This window comes from Falco cherrug, chromosome 4 (assembly GCF_023634085.1).
Source record: "Falco cherrug isolate bFalChe1 chromosome 4, bFalChe1.pri, whole genome shotgun sequence".
Taxonomy (NCBI): Eukaryota; Metazoa; Chordata; class Aves; order Falconiformes; family Falconidae; genus Falco; species Falco cherrug.
In genome coordinates, this window is record NC_073700.1 from 4497479 (window position 1) to 4525414 (window position 27936).

The window sequence follows — 27936 nt, forward strand, 5'->3', positions numbered from 1 at the left end:
TCCCTTCCCGCTTTGTAGGCTACAGCGTGGCCAGACGTGCATCTAAAGCCTCTGGCTGCTGAGTCTCATGGCTAAGGCAGAGTGAAATACGGGATCATGGAATGTTTGGGGTTGGAAGGGACCTTTACAGGTCATTGAGTCCAACCCCCCTGCAATGAGCGCAGCCATCTTCAACAGGATCACTTTGCTCAGCTGAGCTTGAATGTTTCCAGGGATGGGGCGTCCACACCTCTCTGGGCAACCTGTTCCAGTGTTTCACCACCCTCAGCATAAAAAAAAAACCAACCTGCTGTCCTTGTGTCTAGTCTTAATCTGCCCTCTTCCAGCTTCAAACCATTGCCCCTTCTCCCTAGGGCTGCTGGCCCTGCTCAGATCTCTGTCCCCGTCTCTCTGATAAGCGCCCATTAAGTACTGGAAGACCAGAATCAGGTCTCCCCAGAGCCTTCTCTTCGCCAGGCTGAACAACCCCACCTCTCTCAGCCTTTTCTTTTTTCAGAGCAGAGGAGTTCCATCCCTTCGATCATTTTGGTGGCTTCTTTTGACGCAGCCCAGGCCACGGTTGGCTTTCTGGCCTGCGAGCGCACATTGCTGGTTCATGCCCAGCTGTTCATCCACCAGTACCCCCAAGCCCTTCCTGGCAGGGCGGCTCTCAGTGGTACCGGGCGTTGCCCTGACCCTGGTGCAGGACCTTGCACCTGGCCTTCTTGAGCCTCATGAGGTTCACATGGGCCGCTTCTCCAGCTTGACCAGGTCCCTCTGGACAGCAGCCCATCGCTCAGGCGCATCAGCTGCACCACTCAGCTTGGTGTCATCTGCAAGCTTGCTGAGGGTGCACCCGATCCCACTGCCTTATGTCATTGATGAAGCTATTAAACAGTACTGCTCCCAAGAGGGGACCCTGAGGGACACACTCGTCACCAGTCTCCGTCCGCACACTGAGCTGTTCACCACTGCCGTCAGGATGGCACTGTCCAGCCAGTTCCTTATCCACCAAGCAGTCCACGCATCAGATCCACATTTCTCCAATTGATGGAGAAGGATGCTGTGAGAGACAATATCAAAGGCCAAAGAAGCCTGGAGAGATGACAGCCGTAGCTCTTCCCTTGCCCACCGAGGCACTCACCCTACCATAGAAGGCCACTGGGTTGTTCAGGCAACATACACCCACCGTGTGCTCTCTCAAGGTTTCCTTTTGCACGTCAAATACTTTAAGAGAATATTTTTTCTGTTTTATTGATTGACTTTGCCCTTTGAGGACCCCAACAGAAAGTATTCCCTTAAGTTTCACGTGAAGGAGAAAGGGAAGAGTGAAGGCTTCATCTTTCCCGTCAAACAAACGTGACTTGTTAGCCCTGGGGTCCCCCAAGGCGCCAAACCGGGCTCCAGCCGGGAAGGTGCGCACAGGAGGGGATCTGGCACTTGTCTTGAGGCTGAAATCATTCACTCCTCAGCCTCGTGAGCTGTTGCTAACAGCACCGGAGGAGGTCAGAAATGCCCTGGCTGCGCTCCCCAGGTCATCTGGGGCACTGTGAGCTCCGCGCTGCCCCTGTGACAGTGCCCGGAAAAGAGGGCAGAGCTGCGGGCTCAGCCCCAGGTGGGACTGTGTGCCAGCCCTTGGACGGAGCTGCCCGACGGGGCGTGCTCCCCAGCCTGGGAGGGCAGCTGCCCCGGCTGTGCTCCAGCGGCTCTCCCCCTGAGCACCGTTGCCATGCAGCCTGGGCCGGCCCTGAGGTCACAGTGGGGCTGCGAGGTGACAGTGGGGCTGTGAGGTCACGGAGCTCCACGGCGATGCACCAGCTATAAGTACCCACGCCTCAGCCCCCAGCCGCAACTGCACCACATGCAGCAGCAGCGGTGACAGCAGCACAGGATCATGTGGCTGAAGGGAGCCATGGCCCTCATTCAGCACTGCCTCCTCCTCCTCCTCCTCCTGGAGGCCCTACGTGCCAGGGCTGCCTGGGCTGCACCTTGGCAAGAGCAGGAAGCAGGTAAGCACTCGGCACATTTGTGACCTTTCACGGGCCAGCGGGCTCCTCTCCCCGAGAAGCGTGGATGTGGCTTTTCCCTCGAGCGCTTTGGTGAGGGCTTCCCCTGTGTGTGTGAGAGCTGTGCGGGTAAGAATGCCCCCAGGGGCCCTATGTTGGTCCCGGTGCTCTGCAAGGGGTCTTGTTCATGGCCTGGCTTAACGAGCGTGTTGGAGAGCTGCCAGGTGCCGGCCAAGAGGTCACCAGGCCCCTCTGCAGCGCTGGCAATCTCCCCGGGGTCTGGCTCCCACGCTGCTACCTGAGCCCCTTCCAGTGCCTGCGGTTCACTAAGGCACAAGCGGATGCCAACAGGCAATGGCAACATTTCCCCTCTGTGCTTGCTTCTAGGTGAGGATGCTGCCAAAGTTTATCGAGATGCATGGCAGGCTGTTGGTTTGGAGCCCTTGGGGCATCCTGCAGGTAAGCGCTCTATGTCCCTTTCCTTGAAAGAAGAAACAGTGTCAATGTGACAAGAGCTTACTCATGTGCAATTCTCCTGAAGAGCCTCCCAAGGGTTACACCATCCCGAATTCGTAGCCCGTTGCTGTCCTCCAGCCTGAGAGCCATCCCACGGGTAAATCAGTGGGAGGAAGCTGCATCTACCCTCTAGGCTTCTTTCCGCCCGAAGAGCAAGTTGCTCCGTCCATGGCCCATGCGCAGACATGGAGGAGAGCAGAGAGGGAACGGGCCGGGCTCAGAGATGCGCCCTGTGGAGCTTTGCCTTGCAAAGCTGTCTGCTGGCCCAGGGAGCCTGAGCTGCTCCCAGTGCTGGCTGCCAAGCCAGCGGGCTCGTTGGGGTTGAGCTGGGAGCTGGTGTGAGCTCCAGGGAGTCCTTTGTCCCGGCAGCTCCGCACGTGGTTCGTTCCGTCCCAGCATGGTGCCAGTGCAGGTGCACGGTAACTCTTGGCACCATGCTCCTGAGCGGAAGGCAGAGATGAGTGCCGTGGAGGAAGCCCACCTTTGAGTGGCACTCGCTGCCACTTTGATCTGAAGAAATAACTTGAACTGTGTCACGGCAGCCGTTCTGTCCTGTGCTTCTTTGCAGCCGTGGCTGTCGGCAAAGGTGCTGCAGATTCCCAGCGGGGTTCCAGGACCGAGCCTCTGGGAGATCGCACCATGGGTACGTCATGGCTTTCTCCTCCCTTTGAGATCCGCCAGCTCAAAGTCCAAAGGTCAGCCTGCTGGGCGCCTCTGCAGCTGTGGGGACAGAGATCTGCACGTGTGTGCCGTCTCCTTGCGCGGTCCCCTTACCGCTTCTGCAATCCAGTCCTGCCATTGTAGACCGCAGTAGATGACGGAAGCTGCTTTGGCTGTTCTGTTACAGGTGTGCCTGTAGGAAGGACTCGTCCAGCTCCTCGGCAGTGGGATGCTGCGCGAGGCTGGCATCGCAGGGGTGAGTAGTCTGTCTGTGCTGACCTCACAGGCTAAGCACTGGTTTTCTGTAATTTATTTGGGTGAAACTGAATCGGGTCCTTTCTGTTAAGGTTCTGCAATAGAAAAGTACCGAGCTGAAGGAGAAAACGAGTCCTCGGAGCTAGTTGAGCAACTAAGGCATGTGCTGGAGGAATGGAAGAGAGGACACGGTGGGTACATTTCACTGTGCCTCAGCCGTGAGACCCGGCAAGTGGAGGCATGAGGTGCACGTCGGGGCACGCTGTACCCTGCGCAGTGGGAAGGGATCACTCAGAGCCTCGCTGTGGCGATGCTGGGTTTCCCACCTTGCAGGTGCTGGTGAGCCACAGAGATGGTGCAGAGCCTCTGCTGCCAGTTGTGCTTCAAGCGGAGGGCCAGGGGCGGCTGCTGCCCCAGTTTTGCCGTTACGGCTCGGAGCTGGTTTGTGCAGGCGTCTGCTGGCAGGCAGATTTGAGGGCCTGGCGAGCACTGAACTTGTGTTCAGCTCACGGGCAGCACTGCTTGCCCACTGGCCCAGTTCCAGGCAGGAGCGAGGTGCCAGGCGACGCCGGCTGCCCTTTCCTGATGCTGGAGGTCGGTGGGGATGCTGGTTCGGCAGGCTTCTTGGGCTGTGCTGCATCTCCCGTCTGCCGACCGATAGCTGGGATGGGGCAACCGTGACCGTTGCTGGTGCTTACAGGGAAGGGCGGAGGAGCCCTTCTCGAAAGGGCTGTTTCCCTGGCCGGACTGGCTGCAGCTTCTTCCTGTCCTCTTTGAAGGAAGGCATTTTGCATCGCTTTACACGTCGCCAAAAGTGCAATGCAAACCAAAAGATGGCCTGCAATTTCCTGGTCCCCCAGCAGGTCAGGCGTGGCTGTTGCGTGGAGTCGGAACCAGGCGCAGGCTCTTCCCCCAGTGCCCACTCTGGCAAGTCACAGCAGCAGCCAAAGCTGAAAGTGTTTTGGGTTCGAGGCATCGGGACCATGTTCCGCAGATATGGGAAATGTGCCAAATGTCCCTCCCGCTCCAGCTGCATCCCCGAGCTTGCTGTGACTGCCGAGAGGCACAGGAGCAGCACAGAGCGGGATCCCTCCCTGAGCCGAGGTCCACAGCGATGCCCTGACTCCCAGACTAGGCAGAGGCTTAGGGGGAACCTCCCCGTCCTCCTGTGTCCTCTGTGCCTGAGACTCGCTGAGGCTTAACCTTCCCCCTCTGCTTTTTGGCAGTGCCGTCAAAGCCTGGAGAAGACCACCAGAGCAAGATAAATCGGGCTTATGAACCGGGCTCAGGTACGGAGCAGTCTTGCTGGGGTCCCCAAGTGGGAGACACATCCTGAAACCTGGGAGGTGCTGCAGGCGGTGCCTGTGCTGGAGAAAAGGCACTAGGGGGAGGGCAAGGCTTCAGTGCCACTTGAGGAGGCCTGAGTCTGTCCCCTGGGGTGTGGGAACTGTCTCACGGGGAGGGAGAGCTGGGGTGGCACTGCCTGCTGCAGGGACGGTTTCTGTCCGTGTCACTCAAAGGCTCAAGCAGCTGCGCCCCCCCTGTGCTCCCCTTCTGGCCTTCTGGGTTTGGTTGGGTGGGACACCCTGCCCCAAAGGGTGGGAACGTGCCTCCAGGCACCAGTACGGGGGGGAAAGAGAGAATGTCCTGGCCGGATCAATCGTGCTGCACGCTTACCAGTGGTGCGCAGGACGGGCTAACTTTTCAAATTGCTCCTACAGACGTGATCAGCGAGAGAACCGCAAGGGCTGATGATCCCCCAAGCACCGCAAGTCCTCTCTGTCCCCAAGATGCGCGGAGGCACTGTATGATAGCCACAGCAGCAACCATGCTTTCCGTGCCAGTTGGAATAGTGTTGGTCTGTGTCATCATCCGGTGGTGGATGAAGAAAGAAGAGTGAGTTGTTGATTCCCCCGACACTGCTTCCTTCGATGGCTGCTCAGAGCCACGAAGCATTTCTAGTCAGGCTGCCGCGGAGTGGCAGCCTGGTGGCTGCCCAAAAGCAAGGGCAGGACGAGAAAGAGCGGGGCAAGAGATTGCCCCAGCCAGGGAGGCGCCCAGTAGCGCTGGCTGGTGGCCACCGAACCTGCCCTGAGGAGTCCCCCTGCTCGGGGCTGCCATGAGGTGCGGGTGTCCACGTCGGCCAAGGCGTGCCAGCGGCTCTGCCCGTGCTGGGGAGCCTTGCCAGCTCTGGGCCGTGCTGTGGGGGACAGTCCGTGCGCCCCCTCTGCAGCTGAGCGCCTCAGCGGCCTCCTCTCTCCACAGGCCCGTCGCTGGAGCTTCTAGAGTCCAGCAGAAAACCCATGGCTCTCGCTTCCGCCCGGACAGCAAGAGCAGCCGCGCAAGCACCCCTCAGAGCTGCACCCAAAGACAGCAGAGGACACTGCTGCCTGAACAACGAGCGCGCTCATCCTCCCCACGGCCCCCGCGACCGCCTCCCCCATTCGCAGCCGCCTTTCAGCAGAGGAGCCAGACCAGCACCCTCCAGACCCCAGCCAAAGGGGAACGGCCTCCACGCCCCCCGAACCCATCTCCGGCCGCCCTTCAGATGAGCCATACCAGCACCCCCCAGCACCCCTCCAAATGGGACTTGCCCTCGCCCCCCCCAAGCCCATTCCTGGAATCTTTGCATCAGATGAACCAGGAAAGTGTCTCCCAGATGCAGCAGTCCCCACGTCCTCCGAGACCTCCACCGCTACTGAGACCTCCAAGCCCACCGAGCCCTCCGCCACTACCGAGCACCCACCACTTTTGAGCCCTCCAAGGCCTCCGACCTCCCACTGCTGCCAAGCCCTCTGAGACCCCTGAGGGCCCTGAGCCTCCTTAGACTCCCACACACCCCTGAGCTCACTGCTCCAGCCGCACAGCAGGGGCTGAAGGCAGCCACACCAGGGTAGGAGTTGGGGGTGCACTGACAGAGCCCCAGCCGACAGCTTCGGGGCTCAGCCGCTGCCCGCCAAAGACAGTGTGACACAGGGCTGTCACACAAGTGTCCAGGGGGTACCAACAGCAAACCAAGCGAGGCACCAGCACCGGCTGGGCTCCACGCCTGGGTGCAGCCGTGGATGCCCACTATGTCGGTAGGCAGGAGCCGGGCATGGGCTCGTGGGGAAAGCCCCAATGGCGGCACTATGTGCTCTGCTCCACAGCTCATCCCTGACTGCCAACCTGCTGCAAACAGGTCATTAGCCTGAGGGGCAGGTCCTGCCCCTTTCTCCTACAACGCAAGGCACCCTCTGATGCCATCCGGGCTGCTCCTGAAGTGATTAAAGAGCTGGGAGAGCGGGAAGCGTGGTCAGGTCTCCTTCTTGATACGGTTCTCCTGCGTGGACCGCAGAGAAACCTCACGGCAAGTGGTGACTAGCGGTAGATGACAGAGCCCTGAGCACCGCCGCTGAACAGCGCCCTGTGGCTGCTCCCGGTCCGAGTGGTAGAGTCCCTTGTGTCAACGAAGAAGCCCTGCCAGGAGTGGTGACAGTAGCTGGGAAGGATAGGTGGTGTTGGCTCCCCGTGTCGGGGACAGATAGGGAGAGGTCTCCTTTCACCAGGCGGGGACTGCCGTTTACATGGACCGCCTGACCACAGTGTTTTGAACATTGTCCTGCCATTGCTCCTGCTCCACCAGCTGCAGAGCTGGAAGCATCCACATTAGCACAGAGGTCGCTGTGATGCAGTTACTGTGTGACAGAAGGTGTGAAAGCCAGCGTCGCTGCAGCGAGGCTCCAATCCATCCCTTCCCGCTTTGTAGGCTACAGCGTGGCCAGACGTGCATCTAAAGCCTCTGGCTGCTGAGTCTCATGGCTAAGGCAGAGTGAAATACGGGATCATGGAATGTTTGGGGTTGGAAGGGACCTTTACAGGTCATTGAGTCCAACCCCCCTGCAATGAGCGCAGCCATCTTCAACAGGATCACTTTGCTCAGCTGAGCTTGAATGTTTCCAGGGATGGGGCGTCCACACCTCTCTGGGCAACCTGTTCCAGTGTTTCACCACCCTCAGCATAAAAAAAAACCAACCTGCTGTCCTTGTGTCTAGTCTTAATCTGCCCTCTTCCAGCTTCAAACCATTGGCCCTTCTCCCTAGGGCTGCAGGCCCTGCTCAGATCTCTGTCCCCGTCTCTCTGATAAGCGCCCATTAAGTATTGGAAGACCAGAATCAGGTCTCCCCAGAGCCTTCTCTTCGCCAGGCTGAACAACCCCACCTCTCTCAGCCTTTTCTTTTTTCAGAGCAGAGGAGTTCCATCCCTTCGATCATTTTGGTGGCTTCTTTTGATGCAGCCCAGGCCACGGTTGGCTTTCTGGCCTGCGAGCGCACATTGCTGGTTCATGCCCAGCTGTTCATCCACCAGTACCCCCAAGCCCTTCCTGGCACGGCGGCTCTCAGTGGTACTGGGCGTTGCCCTGACCCTGGTGCAGGACCTTGCACCTGGCCTTCTTGAGCCTCATGAGGTTCACATGGGCCGCTTCTCCAGCTTGACCAGGTCCCTCTGGACAGCAGCCCATCGCTCAGGCGCATCAGCTGCACCACTCAGCTTGGTGTCATCTGCAAGCTTGCTGAGGGTGCACCCGATCCCACTGCCTTATGTCATTGATGAAGCTATTAAACAGTACTGCTCCCAAGAGGGGACCCTGAGGGACACACTCGTCACCAGTCTCCGTCCGCACACTGAGCTGTTCACCACTGCCGTCAGGATGGCACTGTCCAGCCAATTCCTTATCCACCAAGCAGTCCACGCATCAGATCCACATTTCTCCAATTGATGGAGAAGGATGCTGTGAGAGACAATATCAAAGGCCAAAGAAGCCTGGAGAGACGACAGCCGTAGCTCTTCCCTTGCCCACCGAGGCACTCACCCTACCATAGAAGGCCACTGGGTTGTTCAGGCAACATACACCCACCGTGTGCTCTCTCAAGGTTTCCTTTTGCACGTCAAATACTTTAAGAGAATATTTTTTCTGTTTTATTGATTGACTTTGCCCTTTGAGGACCCCAACAGAAAGTATTCCCTTAAGTTTCACGTGAAGGAGAAAGGGAAGAGTGAAGGCTTCATCTTTCCCGTCAAACAAACGTGACTTGTTAGCCCTGGGGTCCCCCAAGGCGCCAAACCGGGCTCCAGCCGGGAAGGTGCGCACAGGAGGGGATCTGGCACTTGTCTTGAGGCTGAAATCATTCACTCCTCAGCCTCGTGAGCTGTTGCTAACAGCACCGGAGGAGGTCAGAAATGCCCTGGCTGCGCTCCCCAGGTCATCTGGGGCACTGTGAGCTCCGCACTGCCCCTGTGACAGTGCCCGGAAAAGAGGGCAGAGCTGCGGGCTCAGCCCCAGGTGGGACTGTGTGCCAGCCCTTGGACGGAGCTGCCCGACGGGGCGTGCTCCCCAGCCTGGGAGGGCAGCTGCCCCGGCTGTGCTCCAGCGGCTCTCCCCCTGAGCACCGTTGCTATGCGGCCTGGGCCGGCCCTGAGGTCACAGTGGGGCTGCGAGGTGACAGTGGGGCTGTGAGGTCACGGAGCTCCACGGCGATGCACCAGCTATAAGTACCCACGCCTCAGCCCCCAGCCGCAACTGCACCACATGCAGCAGCAGCGGTGACAGCAGCACAGGATCATGTGGCTGAAGGGAGCCATGGCCCTCATTCAGCACTGCCTCCTCCTCCTCCTCCTCCTGGAGGCCCTACGTGCCAGGGCTGCCTGGGCTGCACCTTGGCAAGAGCAGGAAGCAGGTAAGCACTCGGCACATTTGCGACCTTTCACGGGCCAGCGGGCTCCTCTGCCCGAGAAGCGTGGATGTGGCTTTTCCCTTCAACGCTCTGGTGAGGGCTTCCCCTGTGTGTGTGAGAGCTGTGCGGGTAAGAATGCCCCCAGGGGCCCTATGTTGGCCCACACGCTCCCTGAGGGGTCTTGTTCATGGCATGGCTTAACGAGCATGTTGGAGAGCTGCCAGGTGCCGGCCAAGAGGTCACCAGGCCCCTCTGCAGCGCTGGCAATCTCCCCGGGGTCTGGCTCCCACGCTGCTACCTGAGCCCCTTCCAGTGCCTGCGGTTCACTAAGGCACAAGCGGATGCCAACAGGCAATGGCAACATTTCCCCTCTGTGCTTGCTTCTAGGTGAGGATGCTGCCAAAGTTTATCGAGATGCATGGCAGGCTGTTGGTTTGGAGCCCTTGGGGCGTCCTGGAGGTAAGCGCTCTATGTCCCTTTCCTTGAAAGAAGAAACAGTGTCAATGTGACAAGAGCTTACTCATGTGCAATTCTCCTGAAGAGCCTCCCAAGGGTTACACCATCCCGAATTCGTAGCCCGTTGCTGTCCTCCAGCCTGAGAGCCATCCCACGGGTAAATCAGTGGGAGGAAGCTGCATCTACCCTCTAGGCTTCTTTCCGCCCGAAGAGCAAGTTGCTCCGTCCATGGCCCATGCGCAGACATGGAGGAGAGCAGAGAGGGAACGGGCCGGGCTCAGAGATGTGCCCTGTGGAGCTTTGCCTTGCAAAGCTGTCTGCTGGCCCTGGGAGCCTGAGCTGCTCCCAGTGCTGGCTGCCAAGCCAGCGGGCTCGTTGGGGTTGAGCTGGGAGCTGGTGTGAGCTCCAGGGAGTCCTTTGTCCCGGCAGCTCCGCACGTGGTTCGTTCCGTCCCAGCATGTTGCCAGTGCAGGTGCACGGTAACTCTTGGCACCATGCTCCTGAGCGGAAGGCAGAGATGAGTGCCGTGGAGGAAGCCCACCTTTGAGTGGCACTCGCTGCCACTTTGATCTGAAGAAATAACTTGAACTGTGTCACGGCAGCCGTTCTGTCCTGTGCTTCTTTGCAGCCGTGGCTGTCGGCAAAGGTGCTGCAGATTCCCAGCGGGGTTCCAGGACCGAGCCTCTGGGAGATCGCACCATGGGTACGTCATGGCTTTCTCCTCCCTTTGAGATCCGCCAGCTCAAAGTCCAAAGGTCAGCCTGCTGGGCGCCTCTGCAGCTGTGGGGACAGAGATCTGCACGTGTGTGCCGTCTCCTTGCGCGGTCCCCTTACCGCTTCTGCAATCCAGTCCTGCCATTGTAGACCGCAGTAGATGACGGAAGCTGCTTTGGCTGTTCTGTTACAGGTGTGCCTGTAGGAAGGACTCGTCCAGCTCCTCGGCAGTGGGATGCTGTGCGAGGCTGGCATCGCAGGGGTGAGTAGTCTGTCTGTGCTGACCTCACAGGCTAAGCACTGGTCTTCTGTAATTTATTTGGGTGAAACTGAATCGGGTCCTTTCTGTTAAGGTTCTGCAATAGAAAAGTACCGAGCTGAAGGAGAAAACGAGTCCTCGGAGCTAGTTGAGCAACTAAGGCATGTGCTGGAGGAATGGAAGAGAGGACACGGTGGGTACATTTCACTGTGCCTCAGCCGTGAGACCCGGCAAGTGGAGGCATGAGGTGCACGTCGGGGCACGCTGTAGCCTGCGCAGTGGGAAGGGATCACTCAGAGCCTCGCTGTGGCGATGCTGGGTTTCCCACCTTGCAGGTGCTGGTGAGCCACAGAGATGGTGCAGAGCCTCTGCTGCCAGTTGTGCTTCAAGCGGAGGGCCAGGGGCGGCTGCTGCCCCAGTTTTGCCGTTACGGCTCGGAGCTGGTTTGTGCAGGCGTCTGCTGGCAGGCAGATTTGAGGGCCTGGCGAGCGCTGAACTTGTGTTCAGCTCACGGGCAGCACTGCTTGCCCACTGGCCCAGTTCCAGGCAGGAGCGAGGTGCCAGGCGACGCCGGCTGCCCTTTCCTGATGCTGGAGGTCGGTGGGGATGCTGGTTCGGCAGGCTTCTTGGGCTGTGCTGCGTCTCCCGTCTGCCGACCGATAGCTGGGATGGGGCAACCGTGACCGTTGCTGGTGCTTACAGGGAAGGGCGGAGGAGCCCTTCTCGAAAGGGCTGTTTCCCTGGCCGGACTGGCTGCAGCTTCTTCCCGTCCTCTTTGAAGGAAGGCATTTTGCATCGCTTTACACGTCGCCAAAAGTGCAACGCAAACCAAAAGATGGCCTGCAATTTCCTGGTCCCCCAGCAGGTCAGGCGTGGCTGTTGCGTGGAGTCGGAACCAGGCGCAGGCTCTTCCCCCAGTGCCCACTCTGGCAAGTCACAGCAGCAGCCAAAGCTGAAAGTGTTTTGGGTTCGAGGCATCGGGACCATGTTCCGCAGATATGGGAAATGTGCCAAATGTCCCTCCCGCTCTAGCTGCATCCCCGAGCTTGCTGTGACTGCCGAGAGGCACAGGAGCAGCACAGAGCGGGATCCCTCCCTGAGCCGAGGTCCACAGCGATGCCCTGACTCCCAGACTAGGCAGAGGCTTAGGGGGAACCTCCCCGTCCTCCTGTGTCCTCTGTGCCTGAGACTCGCTGAGGCTTAACCTTCCCCCTCTGCTTTTTGGCAGTGCCGTCAAAGCCTGGAGAAGACCACCAGAGCAAGATAAATCGGGCTTATGAACCGGGCTCAGGTACGGAGCAGTCTTGCTGGGGTCCCCAAGTGGGAGACACATCCTGAAACCTGGGAGGTGCTGCAGGCGGTGCCTGTGCTGGAGAAAAGGCACTAGGGGGAGGGCAAGGCTTCAGTGCCACTTGAGGAGGCCTGAGTCTGTCCCCTGGGGTGTGGGAACTGTCTCACGGGGAGGGAGAGCTGGGGTGGCACTGCCTGCTGCAGGGACGGTTTCTGTCCGTGTCACTCAAAGGCTCAAGCAGCTGCGCCCCCCCTGTGCTCCCCTTCCGGCCTTCTGGGTTTGGTTGGGTGGGACACCCTGCCCCAAAGGGTGGGAACGTGCCTCCAGGCACCAGTACGGGGGGGAAAGAGAGAATGTCCTGGCCGGATCAATCGTGCTGCACGCTTACCAGTGGTGCGCAGGACGGGCTAACTTTTCAAATTGCTCCTACAGACGTGATCAGCGAGAGAACCGCAAGGGCTGATGATCCCCCAAGCACCGCAAGTCCTCTCTGTCCCCAAGATGCGCGGAGGCACTGTATGATAGCCACAGCAGCAACCATGCTTTCCGTGCCAGTTGGAATAGTGTTGGTCTGTGTCATCATCCGGTGGTGGATGAAGAAAGAAGAGTGAGTTGTTGATTCCCCCCACACTGTTTCCTTCGATGGCTGCTCAGAGCCACGAAGCATTTCTAGTCAGGCTGCCGCGGAGTGGCAGCCCGCTGGCTGCCCAAAAGCAAGGGCAGGACGAGAAAGAGCGGGGCAAGAGATTGCCCCAGCCAGGGAGGCGCCCAGTAGCGCTGGCTGGTGGCCACCGAACCTGCCCTGAGGAGTCCCCCTGCTCGGGGCTGCCATGAGGTGCGGGTGTCCACGTCGGCCAAGGCGTGCCAGCGGCTCTGCCCGTGCTGGGGAGCCTTGCCAGCTCTGGGCCGTGCTGTGGGGGACAGTCCGTGCGCCCCCTCTGCAGCTGAGCGCCTCAGCGGCCTCCTCTCTCCACAGGCCCGTCGCTGGAGCTTCTAGAGTCCAGCAGAAAACCCATGGCTCTCGCTTCCGCCCGGACAGCAAGAGCAGCCGCGCAAGCACCCCTCAGAGCTGCACCCAAAGACAGCAGAGGACACTGCCGCCTGAACAACGAGCGCGCTCATCCTCCCCACGGCCCCCGCGACCGCCTCCCCCATTCGCAGCCGCCTTTCAGCAGAGGAGCCAGACCAGCACCCTCCAGACCCCAGCCAAAGGGGAACGGCCTCCACGCCCCCCGAACCCATCTCCGGCCGCCCTTCAGATGAGCCATACCAGCACCCCCCAGCACCCCTCCAAATGGGACTTGCCCTCGCCCCCCCCAAGCCCATTCCTGGAATCTTTGCATCAGATGAACCAGGAAAGTGTCTCCCAGATGCAGCAGTCCCCACGTCCTCCGAGACCTCCACCGCTACTGAGACCTCCAAGCCCACCGAGCCCTCCGCCACTACCGAGCACCCACCACTTTTGAGCCCTCCAAGGCCTCCGACCTCCCACTGCTGCCAAGCCCTCTGAGACCCCTGAGGGCCCTGAGCCTCCTTAGACTCCCACACACCCCTGAGCTCACTGCTCCAGCCGCACAGCAGGGGCTGAAGGCAGCCACACCAGGGTAGGAGTTGGGGGTGCACTGACAGAGCCCCAGCCGACAGCTTCGGGGCTCAGCCGCTGCCCGCCAAAGACAGTGTGACACAGGGCTGTCACACAAGTGTCCAGGGGGTACCAACAGCAAACCAAGCGAGGCACCAGCACCGGCTGGGCTCCACGCCTGGGTGCAGCCGTGGATGCCCACTATGTCGGTAGGCAGGAGCCGGGCATGGGCTCGTGGGGAAAGCCCCAATGGCGGCACTATGTGCTCTGCTCCACAGCTCATCCCTGACTGCCAACCTGCTGCAAACAGGTCATTAGCCTGAGGGGCAGGTCCTGCCCCTTTCTCCTACAACGCAAGGCACCCTCTGATGCCATCCGGGCTGCTCCTGAAGTGATTAAAGAGCTGGGAGAACAGGAAGCGTGGTCAGGTCTCCTTCTTGATACGGTTCTCCTGCGTGGACCGCAGAGAAACCTCACGGCAAGTGGTGACTAGCGGTAGATGACAGAGCCCTGAGCACCGCCGCTGAACAGCGCCCTGTGGCTGCTCCCGGTCCGAGTGGTAGAGTCCCTTGTGTCAACGAAGAAGCCCTGCCAGGAGTGGTGACAGTAGCTGGGAAGGATAGGTGGTGTTGGCTCCCCGTGTCGGGGACAGATAGGGAGAGGTCTCCTTTCACCAGGCGGGGACTGCCGTTTACATGGACCGCCTGACCACAGTGTTTTGAACATTGTCCTGCCATTGCTCCTGCTCCACCAGCTGCAGAGCTGGAAGCATCCACATTAGCACAGAGGTCGCTGTGATGCAGTTACTGTGTGACAGAAGGTGTGAAAGCCAGCGTCGCTGCAGCGAGGCTCCAATCCATCCCTTCCCGCTTTGTAGGCTACAGCGTGGCCAGACGTGCATCTAAAACCTCTGGCTGCTGAGTCTCATGGCTAAGGCAGAGTGAAATACGGGATCATGGAATGTTTGGGGTTGGAAGGGACCTTTACAGGTCATTGAGTCCAACCCCCCTGCAATGAGCGCAGCCATCTTCAACAGGATCACTTTGCTCAGCTGAGCTTGAATGTTTCCAGGGATGGGGCGTCCACACCTCTCTGGGCAACCTGTTCCAGTGTTTCACCACCCTCAGCATAAAAAAAAACCAACCTGCTGTCCTTGTGTCTAGTCTTAATCTGCCCTCTTCCAGCTTCAAACCATTGCCCCTTCTCCCTAGGGCTGCAGGCCCTGCTCAGATCTCTGTCCCCGTCTCTCTGATAAGCGCCCATTAAGTACTGGAAGACCAGAATCAGGTCTCCCCAGAGCCTTCTCTTCGCCAGGCTGAACAACCCCACCTCTCTCAGCCTTTTCTTTTTTCAGAGCAGAGGAGTTCCATCCCTTCGATCATTTTGGTGGCTTCTTTTGACGCAGCCCAGGCCACGGTTGGCTTTCTGGCCTGCGAGCGCACATTGCTGGTTCATGCCCAGCTGTTCATCCACCAGTACCCCCAAGCCCTTCCTGGCACGGCGGCTCTCAGTGGTACCGGGCGTTGCCCTGACCCTGGTGCAGGACCTTGCACCTGGCCTTCTTGAGCCTCATGAGGTTCACATGGGCCGCTTCTCCAGCCTGTCCAGGTCCCTCTGGACAGCAGCCCATCGCTCAGGCGCATCAGCTGCACCACTCAGCTTGGTGTCATCTGCAAGCTTGCTGAGGGTGCACCCGATCCCACTGCCTTATGTCATTGATGAAGCTATTAAATAGTACTGCTCCCAAGAGGGGACCCTGAGGGACACACTCGTCACCAGTCTCCGTCCGCACACTGAGCTGTTCACCACTGCCGTCAGGATGGCACTGTCCAGCCAGTTCCTTATCCACCAAGCAGTCCACGCATCAGATCCACATTTCTCCAATTGATGGAGAAGGATGCTGTGAGAGACAATATCAAAGGCCAAAGAAGCCTGGAGAGATGACAGCCGTAGCTCTTCCCTTGCCCACCGAAGCACTCACCCTACCATAGAAGGCCACTGGGTTGTTCAGGCAACATACACCCACCGTGTGCTCTCTCAAGGTTTCCTTTTGCACGTCAAATACTTTAAGAGAATATTTTTTCTGTTTTATTGATTGACTTTGCCCTTTGAGGACCCCAACAGAAAGTATTCCCTTAAGTTTCATGTGAAGGAGAAAGGGAAGAGTGAAGGCTTCATCTTTCCCGTCAAACAAACGTGACTTGTTAGCCCTGGGGTCCCCCAAGGCGCCAAACCGGGCTCCAGCCGGGAAGGTGCGCACAGGAGGGGATCTGGCACTTGTCTTGAGGCTGAAATCATTCACTCCTCAGCCTCGTGAGCTGTTGCTAACAGCACCGGAGGAGGTCAGAAATGCCCTGGCTGCGCTCCCCAGGTCATCTGGGGCACTGTGAGCTCCGCGCTGCCCCTGTGACAGTGCCCGGAAAAGAGGGCAGAGCTGCGGGCTCAGCCCCAGGTGGGACTGTGTGCCAGCCCTTGGACGGAGCTGCCCGACGGGGCGTGCTCCCCAGCCTGGGAGGGCAGCTGCCCCGGCTGTGCTCCAGCGGCTCTCCCCGTTGAGCGCCATTGCCATGCAGCCTGGGCCGGCCCTGAGGTCACAGTGGGGCTGCGAGGTGACAGTGGGGCTGTGAGGTCACGGAGCTCCACGGCGATGCACCAGCTATAAGTACCCACGCCTCAGCCCCCAGCCGCAACTGCACCACATGCAGCAGCAGCGGTGACAGCAGCACAGGATCATGTGGCTGAAGGGAGCCATGGCCCTCATTCAGCACTGCCTCCTCCTCCTCCTCCTCCTGGAGGCCCTACGTGCCAGGGCTGCCTGGGCTGCACCTTGGCAAGAGCAGGAAGCAGGTAAGCACTCGGCACATTTGCGACCTTTCACGGGCCAGCGGGCTCCTCTCCCCGAGAAGCGTGGATGTGGCTTTTCCCTTCAACGCTCTGGTGAGGGCTTTCCCTGTGTGTGTGAGAGCTGTGCGGGTAAGAATGCCCCCAGGGGCCCTATGTTGGCCCACACGCTCCCTGAGGGGTCTTGTTCATGGCATGGCTTAACGAGCGTGTTGGAGAGCTGCCAGGTGCCGGCCAAGAGGTCACCAGGCCCCTCTGCAGCGCTGGCAATCTCCCCGGGGTCTGGCTCCCACGCTGCTACCTGAGCCCCTTCCAGTGCCTGCGGTTCACTAAGGCACAAGCGGATGCCAACAGGCAATGGCAACATTTCCCCTCTGTGCTTGCTTCTAGGTGAGGATGCTGCCAAAGTTTATCGAGATGCATGGCAGGCTGTTGGTTTGGAGCCCTTGGGGCGTCCTGGAGGTAAGCGCTCTATGTCCCTTTCCTTGAAAGAAGAAACTGTGTCAATGTGACAAGGGCTTACTCATGTGAAATTCTCCTGAAGAGCCTCCCAAGGGTTACACCATCCCGAATTCGTAGCCTGTTGCTGTCCTCCAGCCTGAGAGCCATCCCACGGGTAAATCAGTGGGAGGAAGCTGCATCTACCCTCTAGGCTTCTTTCCGCCCGAAGAGCAAGTTGCTCCGTCCGTGGCCCATGCGCAGACATGGAGGAGAGCAGAGAGGGAACGGGCCGGGCTCAGAGATGCGCCCTGTGGAGCTTTGCCTTGCAAAGCTGTCTGCTGGCCCAGGGAGCCTGAGCTGCTCCCAGTGCTGGCTGCCAAGCCAGCGGGCTCGTTGGGGTTGAGCTGGGAGCTGGTGTGAGCTCCAGGGAGTCCTTTGTCCCGGCAGCTCCGCACGTGGTTCGTTCCGTCCCAGCATGGTGCCAGTGCAGGCGCACGGTAACTCTTGGCACCATGCTCCTGAGCGGAAGGCAGAGATGAGTGCCGTGGAGGAAGCCCACCTTTGAGTGGCACTCGCTGCCACTTTGATCTGAAGAAATAACTTGAACTGTGTCACGGCAGCCGTTCTGTCCTGTGCTTCTTTGCAGCCGTGGCTGTCGGCAAAGGTGCTGCAGTTTCCCAGTGGGGTTCCAGGACTGAGCCTCTGGGAGATCGCACCATGGGTACGTCATGGCTTTCTCCTCCCTTTGAGATCCGCCAGCTCAAAGCCCAAAGGTCAGCCTGCTGGGCGCCTCTGCAGCTGTGGGGACAGAGATCTGCACGTGTGTGCCGTCTCCTTGCACGGTCCCCTTACCACTTGCAATCCAGTCCTGCCATTGTAGACCGCAGTAGATGACGGAAGCTGCTTTGGCTGTTCTGTTACAGGTGTGCCTGTAGGAAGGACTCGTCCAGCTCCTCGGCAGTGGGATGCTGCGCGAGGCTGGCATCGCAGGGGTGAGTAGTCTGTCTGTGCTGACCTCACAGGCTAAGCACTGGTTTTCTGTAATTTATTTGGGTGAAACTGAATCGGGTCCTTTCTGTTAAGGTTCTGCAATAGAAAAGTACCGAGCTGAAGGAGAAAACGAGTCCTCGGAGCTAGTTGAGCAACTAAGGCATGTGCTGGAGGAATGGAAGAGAGGACACGGTGGGTACATTTCACTGTGCCTCAGCCGTGAGACCCGGCAAGTGGAGGCATGAGGTGCACATCGGGGCACGCTGTAGCCTGCGCAGTGGGAAGGGATCACTCAGAGCCTCGCTGTGGCGATGCTGGGTTTCCCACCTTGCAGGTGCTGGTGAGCCACAGAGATGGTGCAGAGCCTCTGCTGCCAGTTGTGCTTCAAGCGGAGGGCCAGGGGCGGCTGCTGCCCCAGTTTTGCCGTTACGGCTCGGAGCTGGTTTGTGCAGGCGTCTGCTGGCAGGCAGATTTGAGGGCCTGGCGAGCGCTGAACTTGTGTTCAGCTCACGGGCAGCACTGCTTGCCCACTGGCCCAGTTCCAGGCAGGAGCGAGGTGCCAGGCGACGCCGGCTGCCCTTTCCTGATGCTGGAGGTCGGTGGGGATGCTGGTTCGGCAGGCTTCTTGGGCTGTGCTGCATCTCCCGTCTGCCGACCGATAGCTGGGATGGGGCAACCGTGACCGTTGCTGGTGCTTACAGGGAAGGGCGGAGGAGCCCTTCTCGAAAGGGCTGTTTCCCTGGCCGGACTGGCTGCAGCTTCTTCCCATCCTCTTTGAAGGAAGGCATTTTGCATCGCTTTACACGTCGCCAAAAGTGCAACGCAAACCAAAAGATGGCCTGCAATTTCCTGGTCCCCCAGCAGGTCAGGCGTGGCTGTTGCGTGGAGTCGGAACCAGGCGCAGGCTCTTCCCCCAGTGCCCACTCTGGCAAGTCACAGCAGCAGCCAAAGCTGAAAGTGTTTTGGGTTCGAGGCATCGGGACCATGTTCCGCAGATATGGGAAATGTGCCAAATGTCCCTCCCGCTCCAGCTGCATCCCCGAGCTTGCTGTGACTGCCGAGAGGCACAGGAGCAGCACAGAGCGGGATCCCTCCCTGAGCCGAGGTCCACAGCGATGCCCTGACTCCCAGACTAGGCAGAGGCTTAGGGGGAACCTCCCCGTCCTCCTGTGTCCTCTGTGCCTGAGACTCGCTGAGGCTTAACCTTCCCCCTCTGCTTTTTGGCAGTGCCGTCAAAGCCTGGAGAAGACCACCAGAGCAAGATAAATCGGGCTTATGAACCGGGCTCAGGTACGGAGCAGTCTTGCTGGGGTCCCCAAGTGGGAGACACATCCTGAAACCTGGGAGGTGCTGCAGGCGGTGCCTGTGCTGGAGAAAAGGCACTAGGGGGAGGGCAAGGCTTCAGTGCCACTTGAGGAGGCCTGAGTCTGTCCCCTGGGGTGTGGGAACTGTCTCACGGGGAGGGAGAGCTGGGGTGGCACTGCCTGCTGCAGGGACGGTTTCTGTCCGTGTCACTCAAAGGCTCAAGCAGCTGCGCCCCCCCTGTGCTCCCCTTCTGGCCTTCTGGGTTTGGTTGGGTGGGACACCCTGCCCCAAAGGGTGGGAACGTGCCTCCAGGCACCAGTACGGGGGGGAAAGAGAGAATGTCCTGGCCGGATCAATCGTGCTGCACGCTTACCAGTGGTGCGCAGGACGGGCTAACTTTTCAAATTGCTCCTACAGACGTGATCAGCGAGAGAACCGCAAGGGCTGATGATCCCCCAAGCACCGCAAGTCCTCTCTGTCCCCAAGATGCGCGGAGGCACTGTATGATAGCCACAGCAGCAACCATGCTTTCCGTGCCAGTTGGAATAGTGTTGGTCTGTGTCATCATCCGGTGGTGGATGAAGAAAGAAGAGTGAGTTGTTGATTCCCCCCACACTGTTTCCTTCGATGGCTGCTCAGAGCCACGAAGCATTTCTAGTCAGGCTGCCGCGGAGTGGCAGCCTGGTGGCTGCCCAAAAGCAAGGGCAGGACGAGAAAGAGCGGGGCAAGAGATTGCCCCAGCCAGGGAGGCGCCCAGTAGCGCTGGCTGGTGGCCACCGAACCTGCCCTGAGGAGTCCCCCTGCTCGGGGCTGCCATGAGGTGCGGGTGTCCACGTCAGCCAAGGCGTGCCAGCAGCTCTGCCCGTGCTGGGGAGCCTTGCCAGCTCTGGGCCGTGCTGTGGGGGACAGTCCGTGCGCCCCCTCTGCAGCTGAGCGCCTCAGCGGCCTCCTCTCTCCACAGGCCCGTCGCTGGAGCTTCTAGAGTCCAGCAGAAAACCCATGGCTCTCGCTTCCGCCCGGACAGCAAGAGCAGCCGCGCAAGCACCCCTCAGAGCTGCACCCAAAGACAGCAGAGGACACTGCCGCCTGAACAACGAGCGCGCTCATCCTCCCCACGGCCCCCGCGACCGCCTCCCCCATTCGCAGCCGCCTTTCAGCAGAGGAGCCAGACCAGCACCCTCCAGACCCCAGCCAAAGGGGAACGGCCTCCACGCCCTCCGAACCCATCTCCGGCCGCCCTTCAGATGAGCCATACCAGCACCCCCCAGCACCCCTCCAAATGGGACTTGCCCTCGCCCCCCCCAAGCCCATTCCTGGAATCTTTGCATCAGATGAACCAGGAAAGTGTCTCCCAGATGCAGCAGTCCCCACGTCCTCCGAGACCTCCACCGCTACTGAGACCTCCAAGCCCACCGAGCCCTCCGCCACTACCGAGCACCCACCACTTTTGAGCCCTCCAAGGCCTCCGACCTCCCACTACTGCCAAGCCCTCTGAGACCCCTGAGGGCCCTGAGCCTCCTTAGACTCCCACACACCCCTGAGCTCACTGCTCCAGCCGCACAGCAGGGGCTGAAGGCAGCCACACCAGGGTAGGAGTTGGGGGTGCACTGACAGAGCCCCAGCCGACAGCTTTGGGGCTCAGCCGCTGCCCGCCAAAGACAGTGTGACACAGGGCTGTCACACAAGTGTCCAGGGGGTACCAACAGCAAACCAAGCGAGGCACCAGCACCGGCTGGGCTCCACGCCTGGGCGCAGCCGTGGATGCCCACTATGTCGGCAGGCAGGGGCTGGGCACGGGCTCGTGGGGAAAGCCCCAATGGCGGCACTACGCGCTCTGCTCCACAGCTCATCCCTGACTGCCAGCCTGCTGCAAACAGGTCATTAGCCTGAGGGGCAGGTCCTGCCCCTTTCTCCTACAACGCAAGGCACCCTCTGATGCCATCCGGGCTGCTCCTGAAGAGATTAAAGAGCTGGGAGAGCGGGAAGTGTGGTCAGGTCTCCTTCTCAATACAGTTCTCCTGCGTCGCCTGCAGAGAAGCCTCATGGCAAGTGGTGACTAGCGGTAGATGACAGAGCCCTGAGCACCGCTGCTGAACAGCGCCCTGTGGCTGCTCCCGGTCCGAGTGGTAGAGTCCCTTGTGTCAACGAAGAAGCCCTGCCAGGAGTGGTGACAGTAGCTGGGAAGGATAGGTGGTGTTAGCTCCCCGTGTCGGGGACAGATAGGGAGAGGTCTCCTTTCACCAGGCGGGGACTGCCGTTTACATGGACCGCCTGACCACAGTGTTTTGAACATTGTCCTGCCATTGCTCCTGCTCCACCAGCTGCAGAGCTGGAAGCATCCACATTAGCACAGAGGTCGCTGTGATGCAGTTACTGTGTGACAGAAGGTGTGAAAGCCAGCGTCGCTGCAGCGAGGCTCCAATCCATCCCTTCCCGCTTTGTAGGCTACAGCGTGGCCAGACGTGCATCTAAAGCCTCTGGCTGCTGAGTCTCATGGCTAAGGCAGAGTGAAATACGGGATCATGGAATGTTTGGGGTTGGAAGGGACCTTTACAGGTCATTGAGTCCAACCCCCCTGCAATGAGCGCAGCCATCTTCAACAGGATCACTTTGCTCAGCTGAGCTTGAATGTTTCCAGGGATGGGGCGTCCACCACCTCTCTGGGCAACCTGTTCCAGTGTTTCACCACCCTCAGCATAAAAAAAAAACAACCTGCTGTCCTTGTGTCTAGTCTTAATCTGCCCTCTTCCAGCTTCAAACCATTGCCCCTTCTCCCTAGGGCTGCTGGCCCTGCTCAGATCTCTGTCCCCGTCTCTCTGATAAGCGCCCATTAAGTACTGGAAGACCAGAATCAGGTCTCCCCAGAGCCTTCTCTTCGCCAGGCTGAACAACCCCACCTCTCTCAGCCTTTTCTTTTTTCAGAGCAGAGGAGTTCCATCCCTTCGATCATTTTGGTGGCTTCTTTTGATGCAGCCCAGGCCACGGTTGGCTTTCTGGCCTGTGAGCGCACATTGCTGGTTCATGCCCAGCTGTTCATCCACCAGTACCCCCAAGCCCTTCCTGGCAGGGCGGCTCTCAGTGGTACCGGGCGTTGCCCTGACCCTGGTGCAGGACCTTGCACCTGGCCTTCTTGAGCCTCATGAGGTTCACATGGGCCGCTTCTCCAGCCTGTCCAGGTCCCTCTGGACAGCAGCCCATCGCTCAGCCACATCAGCTGCACCACTCAGCTTGGTGTCATCTGCAAGCTTGCTGAGGGTGCACCCGATCCCACTGCCTTATGTCATTGATGAAGCTATTAAACAGTACTGCTCCCAAGAGGGGACCCTGAGGGACACACTCGTCACCAGTCTCCGTCCGCACACTGAGCTGTTCACCACTGCCGTCAGGATGGCACTGTCCAGCCAGTTCCTTATCCACCAAGCAGTCCACGCATCAGATCCACATTTCTCCAATTGATGGAGAAGGATGCTGTGAGAGACAATATCAAAGGCCAAAGAAGCCTGGAGAGACGACAGCCGTAGCTCTTCCCTTGCCCACCGAGGCACTCACCCTGCCATAGAAGGCCACTGGGTTGTTCAGGCAACATACACCCACCGTGTGCTCTCTCAAGGTTTCCTTTTGCACGTCAAATACTTTAAGAGAATATTTTTTCTGTTTTATTGATTGACTTTGCCCTTTGAGGACCCCAACAGAAAGTATTCCCTTAAGTTTCACGTGAAGGAGAAAGGGAAGAGTGAAGGCTTCATCTTTCCCGTCAAACAAACGTGACTTGTTAGCCCTGGGGTCCCCCAAGGCGCCAAACCGGGCTCCAGCCGGGAAGGTGCGCACAGGAGGGGATCTGGCACTTGTCTTGAGGCTGAAATCATTCACTCCTCAGCCTCGTGAGCTGTTGCTAACAGCACCGGAGGAGGTCAGAAATGCCCTGGCTGCGCTCCCCAGGTCATCTGGGGCACTGTGAGCTCCGCGCTGCCCCTGTGACAGTGCCCGGAAAAGAGGGCAGAGCTGCGGGCTCAGCCCCAGGTGGGACTGTGTGCCAGCCCTTGGACGGAGCTGCCCGACGGGGCGTGCTCCCCAGCCTGGGAGGGCAGCTGCCCCGGCTGTGCTCCAGCGGCTCTCCCCGTTGAGCACCATTGCCATGCAGCCTGGGCCGGCCCTGAGGTCACAGTGGGGCTGCGAGGTGACAGTGGGGCTGTGAGGTCACGGAGCTCCACGGCGATGCACCAGCTATAAGTACCCACGCCTCAGCCCCCAGCCGCAACTGCACCACATGCAGCAGCAGCGGTGACAGCAGCACAGGATCATGTGGCTGAAGGGAGCCATGGCCCTCATTCAGCACTGCCTCCTCCTCCTCCTCCTCCTGGAGGCCCTACGTGCCAGGGCTGCCTGGGCTGCACCTTGGCAAGAGCAGGAAGCAGGTAAGCACTCGGCACATTTGCGACCTTTCACGGGCCAGCGGGCTCCTCTCCCCGAGAAGCGTGGATGTGGCTTTTCCCTCGAGCGCTTTGCTAAGGGCTTCCCCTGTGTGTGTGTGAGAGCTGTGCGGGTAAGAATGCCCCCAGGGGCCCTATGTTGGCCCACACGCTCCCTGAGGGGTCTTGTTCATGGCATGGCTTAACGAGCGTGTTGGAGAGCTGCCAGGTGCCGGCCAAGAGGTCACCAGGCCCCTCTGCAGCGCTGGCAATCTCCCCGGGGTCTGGCTCCCACGCTGCTACCTGAGCCCCTTCCAGTGCCTGCGGTTCACTAAGGCACAAGCGGATGCCAACAGGCAATGGCAACATTTCCCCTCTGTGCTTGCTTCTGGGTGAGGATGCTGCCAAAGTTTATCGAGATGCATGGCAGGCTGTTGGTTTGGAGCCCTTGGGGCATCCTGCAGGTAAGCGCTCTATGTCCCTTTCCTTGAAAGAAGAAACAGTGTCAATGTGACAAGAGCTTACTCATGTGCAATTCTCCTGAAGAGCCTCCCAAGGGTTACACCATCCCGAATTCGTGGCCTGTTCCTGACCTCGAGCCTGAGAGCCATCCCACGGGTAAATCAGTGGGAGGAAGCTGCATCTACCCTCTAGGCTTCTTTCCGCCTGAAGAGCAAGTTGCTCCGTCCGTGGCCCATGCGCAGACATGGAGGAGAGCAGAGAGGGAACGGGCCGGGCTCAGAGATGCGCCCTGTGGAGCTTTGCCTTGCAAAGCTGTCTGCTGGCCCCTGCGAGTCATCTGAGTTCTTAAGGCAAATGTTGGAGGAACAGGAGAGAGGACACGGTGGGCACATTTCACTCTGCCTTCGCTGTGAAATTTGGCAGCTGAGCCACAGAGATGGTGCAGAGCCTCTGCTGCCAGTTGTGCTTCAAGCGGAGGGCCAGGGGCGGCTGCTGCCCCAGTTTTGCCGTTACGGCTCGGAGCTGGTTTGTGCAGGCGTCTGCTGGCAGGCAGATTTGAGGGCCTGGCGAGCGCTGAACTTGTGTTCAGCTCACGGGCAGCACTGCTTGCCCACTGGCCCAGTTCCAGGCAGGAGCGAGGTGCCAGGCGACGCCGGCTGCCCTTTCCTGATGCTGGAGGTCGGTGGGGATGCTGGTTCGGCAGGCTTCTTGGGCTGTGCTGCGTCTCCCGTCTGCCGACCGATAGCTGGGATGGGGCAACCGTGACCGTTGCTGGTGCTTACAGGGAAGGGCGGAGGAGCCCTTCTCGAAAGGGCTGTTTCCCTGGCCGGACTGGCTGCAGCTTCTTCCCGTCCTCTTTGAAGGAAGGCATTTTGCATCGCTTTACACGTCGCCAAAAGTGCAACGCAAACCAAAAGATGGCCTGCAATTTCCTGGTCCCCCAGCAGGTCAGGCGTGGCTGTTGCGTGGAGTCGGAACCAGGCGCAGGCTCTTCCCCCAGTGCCCACTCTGGCAAGTCACAGCAGCAGCCAAAGCTGAAAGTGTTTTGGGTTCGAGGCATCGGGACCATGTTCCGCAGATATGGGAAATGTGCCAAATGTCCCTCCCGCTCTAGCTGCATCCCCGAGCTTGCTGTGACTGCCGAGAGGCACAGGAGCAGCACAGAGCGGGATCCCTCCCTGAGCCGAGGTCCACAGCGATGCCCTGACTCCCAGACTAGGCAGAGGCTTAGGGGGAACCTCCCCGTCCTCCTGTGTCCTCTGTGCCTGAGACTCGCTGAGGCTTAACCTTCCCCCTCTGCTTTTTGGCAGTGCCGTCAAAGCCTGGAGAAGACCACCAGAGCAAGATAAATCGGGCTTATGAACCGGGCTCAGGTACGGAGCAGTCTTGCTGGGGTCCCCAAGTGGGAGACACATCCTGAAACCTGGGAGGTGCTGCAGGCGGTGCCTGTGCTGGAGAAAAGGCACTAGGGGGAGGGCAAGGCTTCAGTGCCACTTGAGGAGGCCTGAGTCTGTCCCCTGGGGTGTGGGAACTGTCTCACGGGGAGGGAGAGCTGGGGTGGCACTGCCTGCTGCAGGGACGGTTTCTGTCCGTGTCACTCAAAGGCTCAAGCAGCTGCGCTCCCCCTGTGCTCCCCTTCCGGCCTTCTGGGTTTGGTTGGGTGGGACACCCTGCCCCAAAGGGTGGGAACGTGCCTCCAGGCACCAGTACGGGGGGGAAAGAGAGAATGTCCTGGCCGGATCAATCGTGCTGCACGCTTACCAGTGGTGCGCAGGACGGGCTAACGTTCCTGATTGCTCCTGCAGATGATGTCACCGAGAGAACCACAGAGCTTTACAATCCCCCGAGCCCCCCAGCTGTTTCCGGTCCCAGAGACCCTGGAAAGCTCTCTACTATAGGTGCAGTAGCGGCTGTTGTTTCTCTGCAAGTTGCCATTGTGTTGGGCTGTGTCGTGGTCTGGTGGCGAAGGAAGAAGAAAGCGTGAGTACATTTCCCTCCCTCCTCTTCCTCTGATGGCTGCTCAGAGCCATGAAGCATTTCTAGTCAGGCTGCCGCGGAGTGGCAGCCCGCTGGCTGCCCAAAAGCAAGGGCAGGACGAGAAAGAGCGGGGCAAGAGATTGCCCCAGCCAGGGAGGCGCCCAGTAGCGCTGGCTGGTGGCCACCGAACCTGCCCTGAGGAGTCCCCCTGCTCGGGGCTGCCATGAGGTGCGGGTGTCCACGTCGGCCAAGGCGTGCCAGCGGCTCTGCCCGTGCTGGGGAGCCTTGCCAGCTCTGGGCCGTGCTGTGGGGGACAGTCCGTGCGCCCCCTCTGCAGCTGAGCGCCTCAGCAGCCTCCTCTCTCCACAGGCCCGTCGCTGGAGCTTCAAGACTCCAGCATATAAAGAGCTGCTTCCACCAGTGCCTGAGCAGTCAGAGCAGGTGCCCCAGCACCCCTGAGATCTGGATCCCACGCCAGCAGACGCCACTGCCACCTGAAAGACCAAACTACTCGCCTTGCTCGAGCCCGTACCCAGGTACCATGACGCAGAGGAGCCAGGAGAGTATCTACGAACCGCAGGAGCCTCCACAGCCCCAGAGCCCCGCATCGCTCCCCAGCCCTCCAAGGACCCCAACCCCCAAGGATTTCAAGCCCTCTGAGCCTCCTGAGACTCCCACACACCCCTGAGCTCACTGCTCCAGCCGCACAGCAGGGGCTGAAGGCAGCCACACCAGGGTAGGAGCTGGGGCGCACTGAGTAGAGCCCCAACCGACAGCTTCGGGGCTCAGCCGCTGCCCGCCAAAGACAGTGTGACACAGGGCTGTCACACAAGTGTCCAGGGGGGTACCAACAGCAAACCAAGCGAGGCACCAGCACCGGCTGGGCTCCACGCCTGGGCGCAGCCGTGGATGCCCACTGTGTCGGCAGGCAGGAGCTGGGCACGGGTGCGTGGGGAAAGCCCCAATGTGTTTTACCACCCTCGGCATAAAAAAATAAACTGCTGTCCTCATGTCTAGTCTCAGTGTGCCCTCTTTTATATGAAAACCCTATGTGCTATTACCACAGCAGGGTCTGCTACAAGGCCCTAGCTTTACTTGCTGCTGCTGAGGTTTAGAAAAGCATGACAGCCACGTGGGCTACAACGAGCTGAGGAGGTACATGAAGGTGTCTCAGAGTGAGCTACAGTAGCAAGGCGACTTTCACTACACTGTGAAACTCTGCAGCCAACCAGTGGCTCTTCCTATATATTTCTTCCAGCAGGAACCCATGGTTTCTTCTTCTAAGAGGAAAACAGAAACTGAGTATACTTGAGTAATACCAAGTATTGGTAGGCATGGCATGGGAGGGCAGCGGCAGCCTTGTACCTTTTCTCAGCACTTTTTTGCTCAGCTCAGGTCCCCATCACTGATGGCAGGCTTTCTCTACTACCTACACCAGACCACTCTCTAAAAGGTAATAGACGCTTCACTGTTAGATTACAGTGACCTTTTTTTTTTCAGGAGGATAGACGAAGTCCATATCCTCTTCTCTGTGACAGGATTTTATGATCATTTGTTGTCCCTAAGGCCCTAAAGTCTACAGCAGGCTGCAGGCCAGACCAGACGTGCCCATAGCACAGCCACCACAGAACAGCCCAGGTCCTGGACATAACCCTGGGAGCATAAAACTCTGTGAAACCAGTTTCCCTAAGCCAGCCTGGGAAGGAGAGCGAGACATCCCCCACAGAGCTCCTGGCCACCAAACCAGGTCACTCCCAGCTTCTGAGCATTTCATTTTCTCTTGGGCAGCCAGACACTACCATGCAGCTTACAACAGAGGGTCCCCAGCAGTCCCCCATATTCCGTGCAAACAAAATAATGTGAGCAAAGGAGAGCGAAACCCTCTGGGCTGCCTTTGCCTGCAGACATGTTAAGCAGCGCTGGTCCCAGTGTCAATGCCTGACGAATGCCCCTTGGCACTGGTCTCCACTTGGCCATTGAGCTTTTGATTGCAACTCTTTCAGCACGACCATCCAGCAAATTGCTTATACACCACATCACTGATCTACACTTGGGTGACTGGATCTGTAGTCTCAATTT

General features: G+C 59.3%; 3 protein-coding genes across 6 annotated transcripts; all 3 read left to right on the top strand.

Annotated features, from left to right (window-relative positions):
* The first annotated feature begins 552 nt into the window (after positions 1-552).
* On the top strand, positions 553-14781 carry LOC129735931 (protein enabled homolog). Its single transcript, XM_055708432.1, has 9 exons — positions 553-1731; positions 8896-9133; positions 9518-9589; positions 10215-10289; positions 10494-10562; positions 10654-10752; positions 11788-11850; positions 12283-12457; positions 12827-14781. The coding sequence occupies exons 2-9, from the start codon at positions 9019-9021 to the stop codon at positions 13314-13316; spliced, it is 1158 nt and encodes a 385-aa protein (XP_055564407.1). The 5' UTR covers positions 553-1731; positions 8896-9018; the 3' UTR covers positions 13317-14781.
* On the top strand, positions 1726-6498 carry LOC129735929 (protein enabled homolog). Its single transcript, XM_055708427.1, has 8 exons — positions 1726-1988; positions 2373-2444; positions 3070-3144; positions 3349-3417; positions 3509-3607; positions 4643-4705; positions 5138-5312; positions 5682-6498. Exons 1-8 carry the CDS (start codon positions 1874-1876, stop codon positions 6169-6171), a joined length of 1158 nt encoding a protein of 385 aa, XP_055564402.1. The 5' UTR covers positions 1726-1873; the 3' UTR covers positions 6172-6498.
* LOC129735930 (protein enabled homolog) lies at positions 8744-26867 on the top strand. 4 transcript variants are annotated; one of them, XM_055708429.1, is made up of 9 exons: positions 8744-8876; positions 16042-16279; positions 16664-16735; positions 17361-17435; positions 17638-17706; positions 17798-17896; positions 18932-18994; positions 19427-19601; positions 19971-20506. In XM_055708429.1, exons 2-9 carry the CDS (start codon positions 16165-16167, stop codon positions 20458-20460), a joined length of 1158 nt encoding a protein of 385 aa, XP_055564404.1. In that variant the 5' UTR covers positions 8744-8876; positions 16042-16164; the 3' UTR covers positions 20461-20506. The 4 variants fall into 4 exon arrangements, with proteins under 4 accessions (XP_055564404.1, XP_055564405.1, XP_055564403.1 ...); XM_055708430.1 differs by lacking the exons at positions 8744-8876; positions 19971-20506 and adding an exon at positions 26227-26867 and having other exon boundaries at positions 15590-16279; XM_055708428.1 differs by lacking the exon at positions 8744-8876 and having other exon boundaries at positions 15590-16279.
* Positions 26868-27936: the final 1069 nt, after the last annotated feature.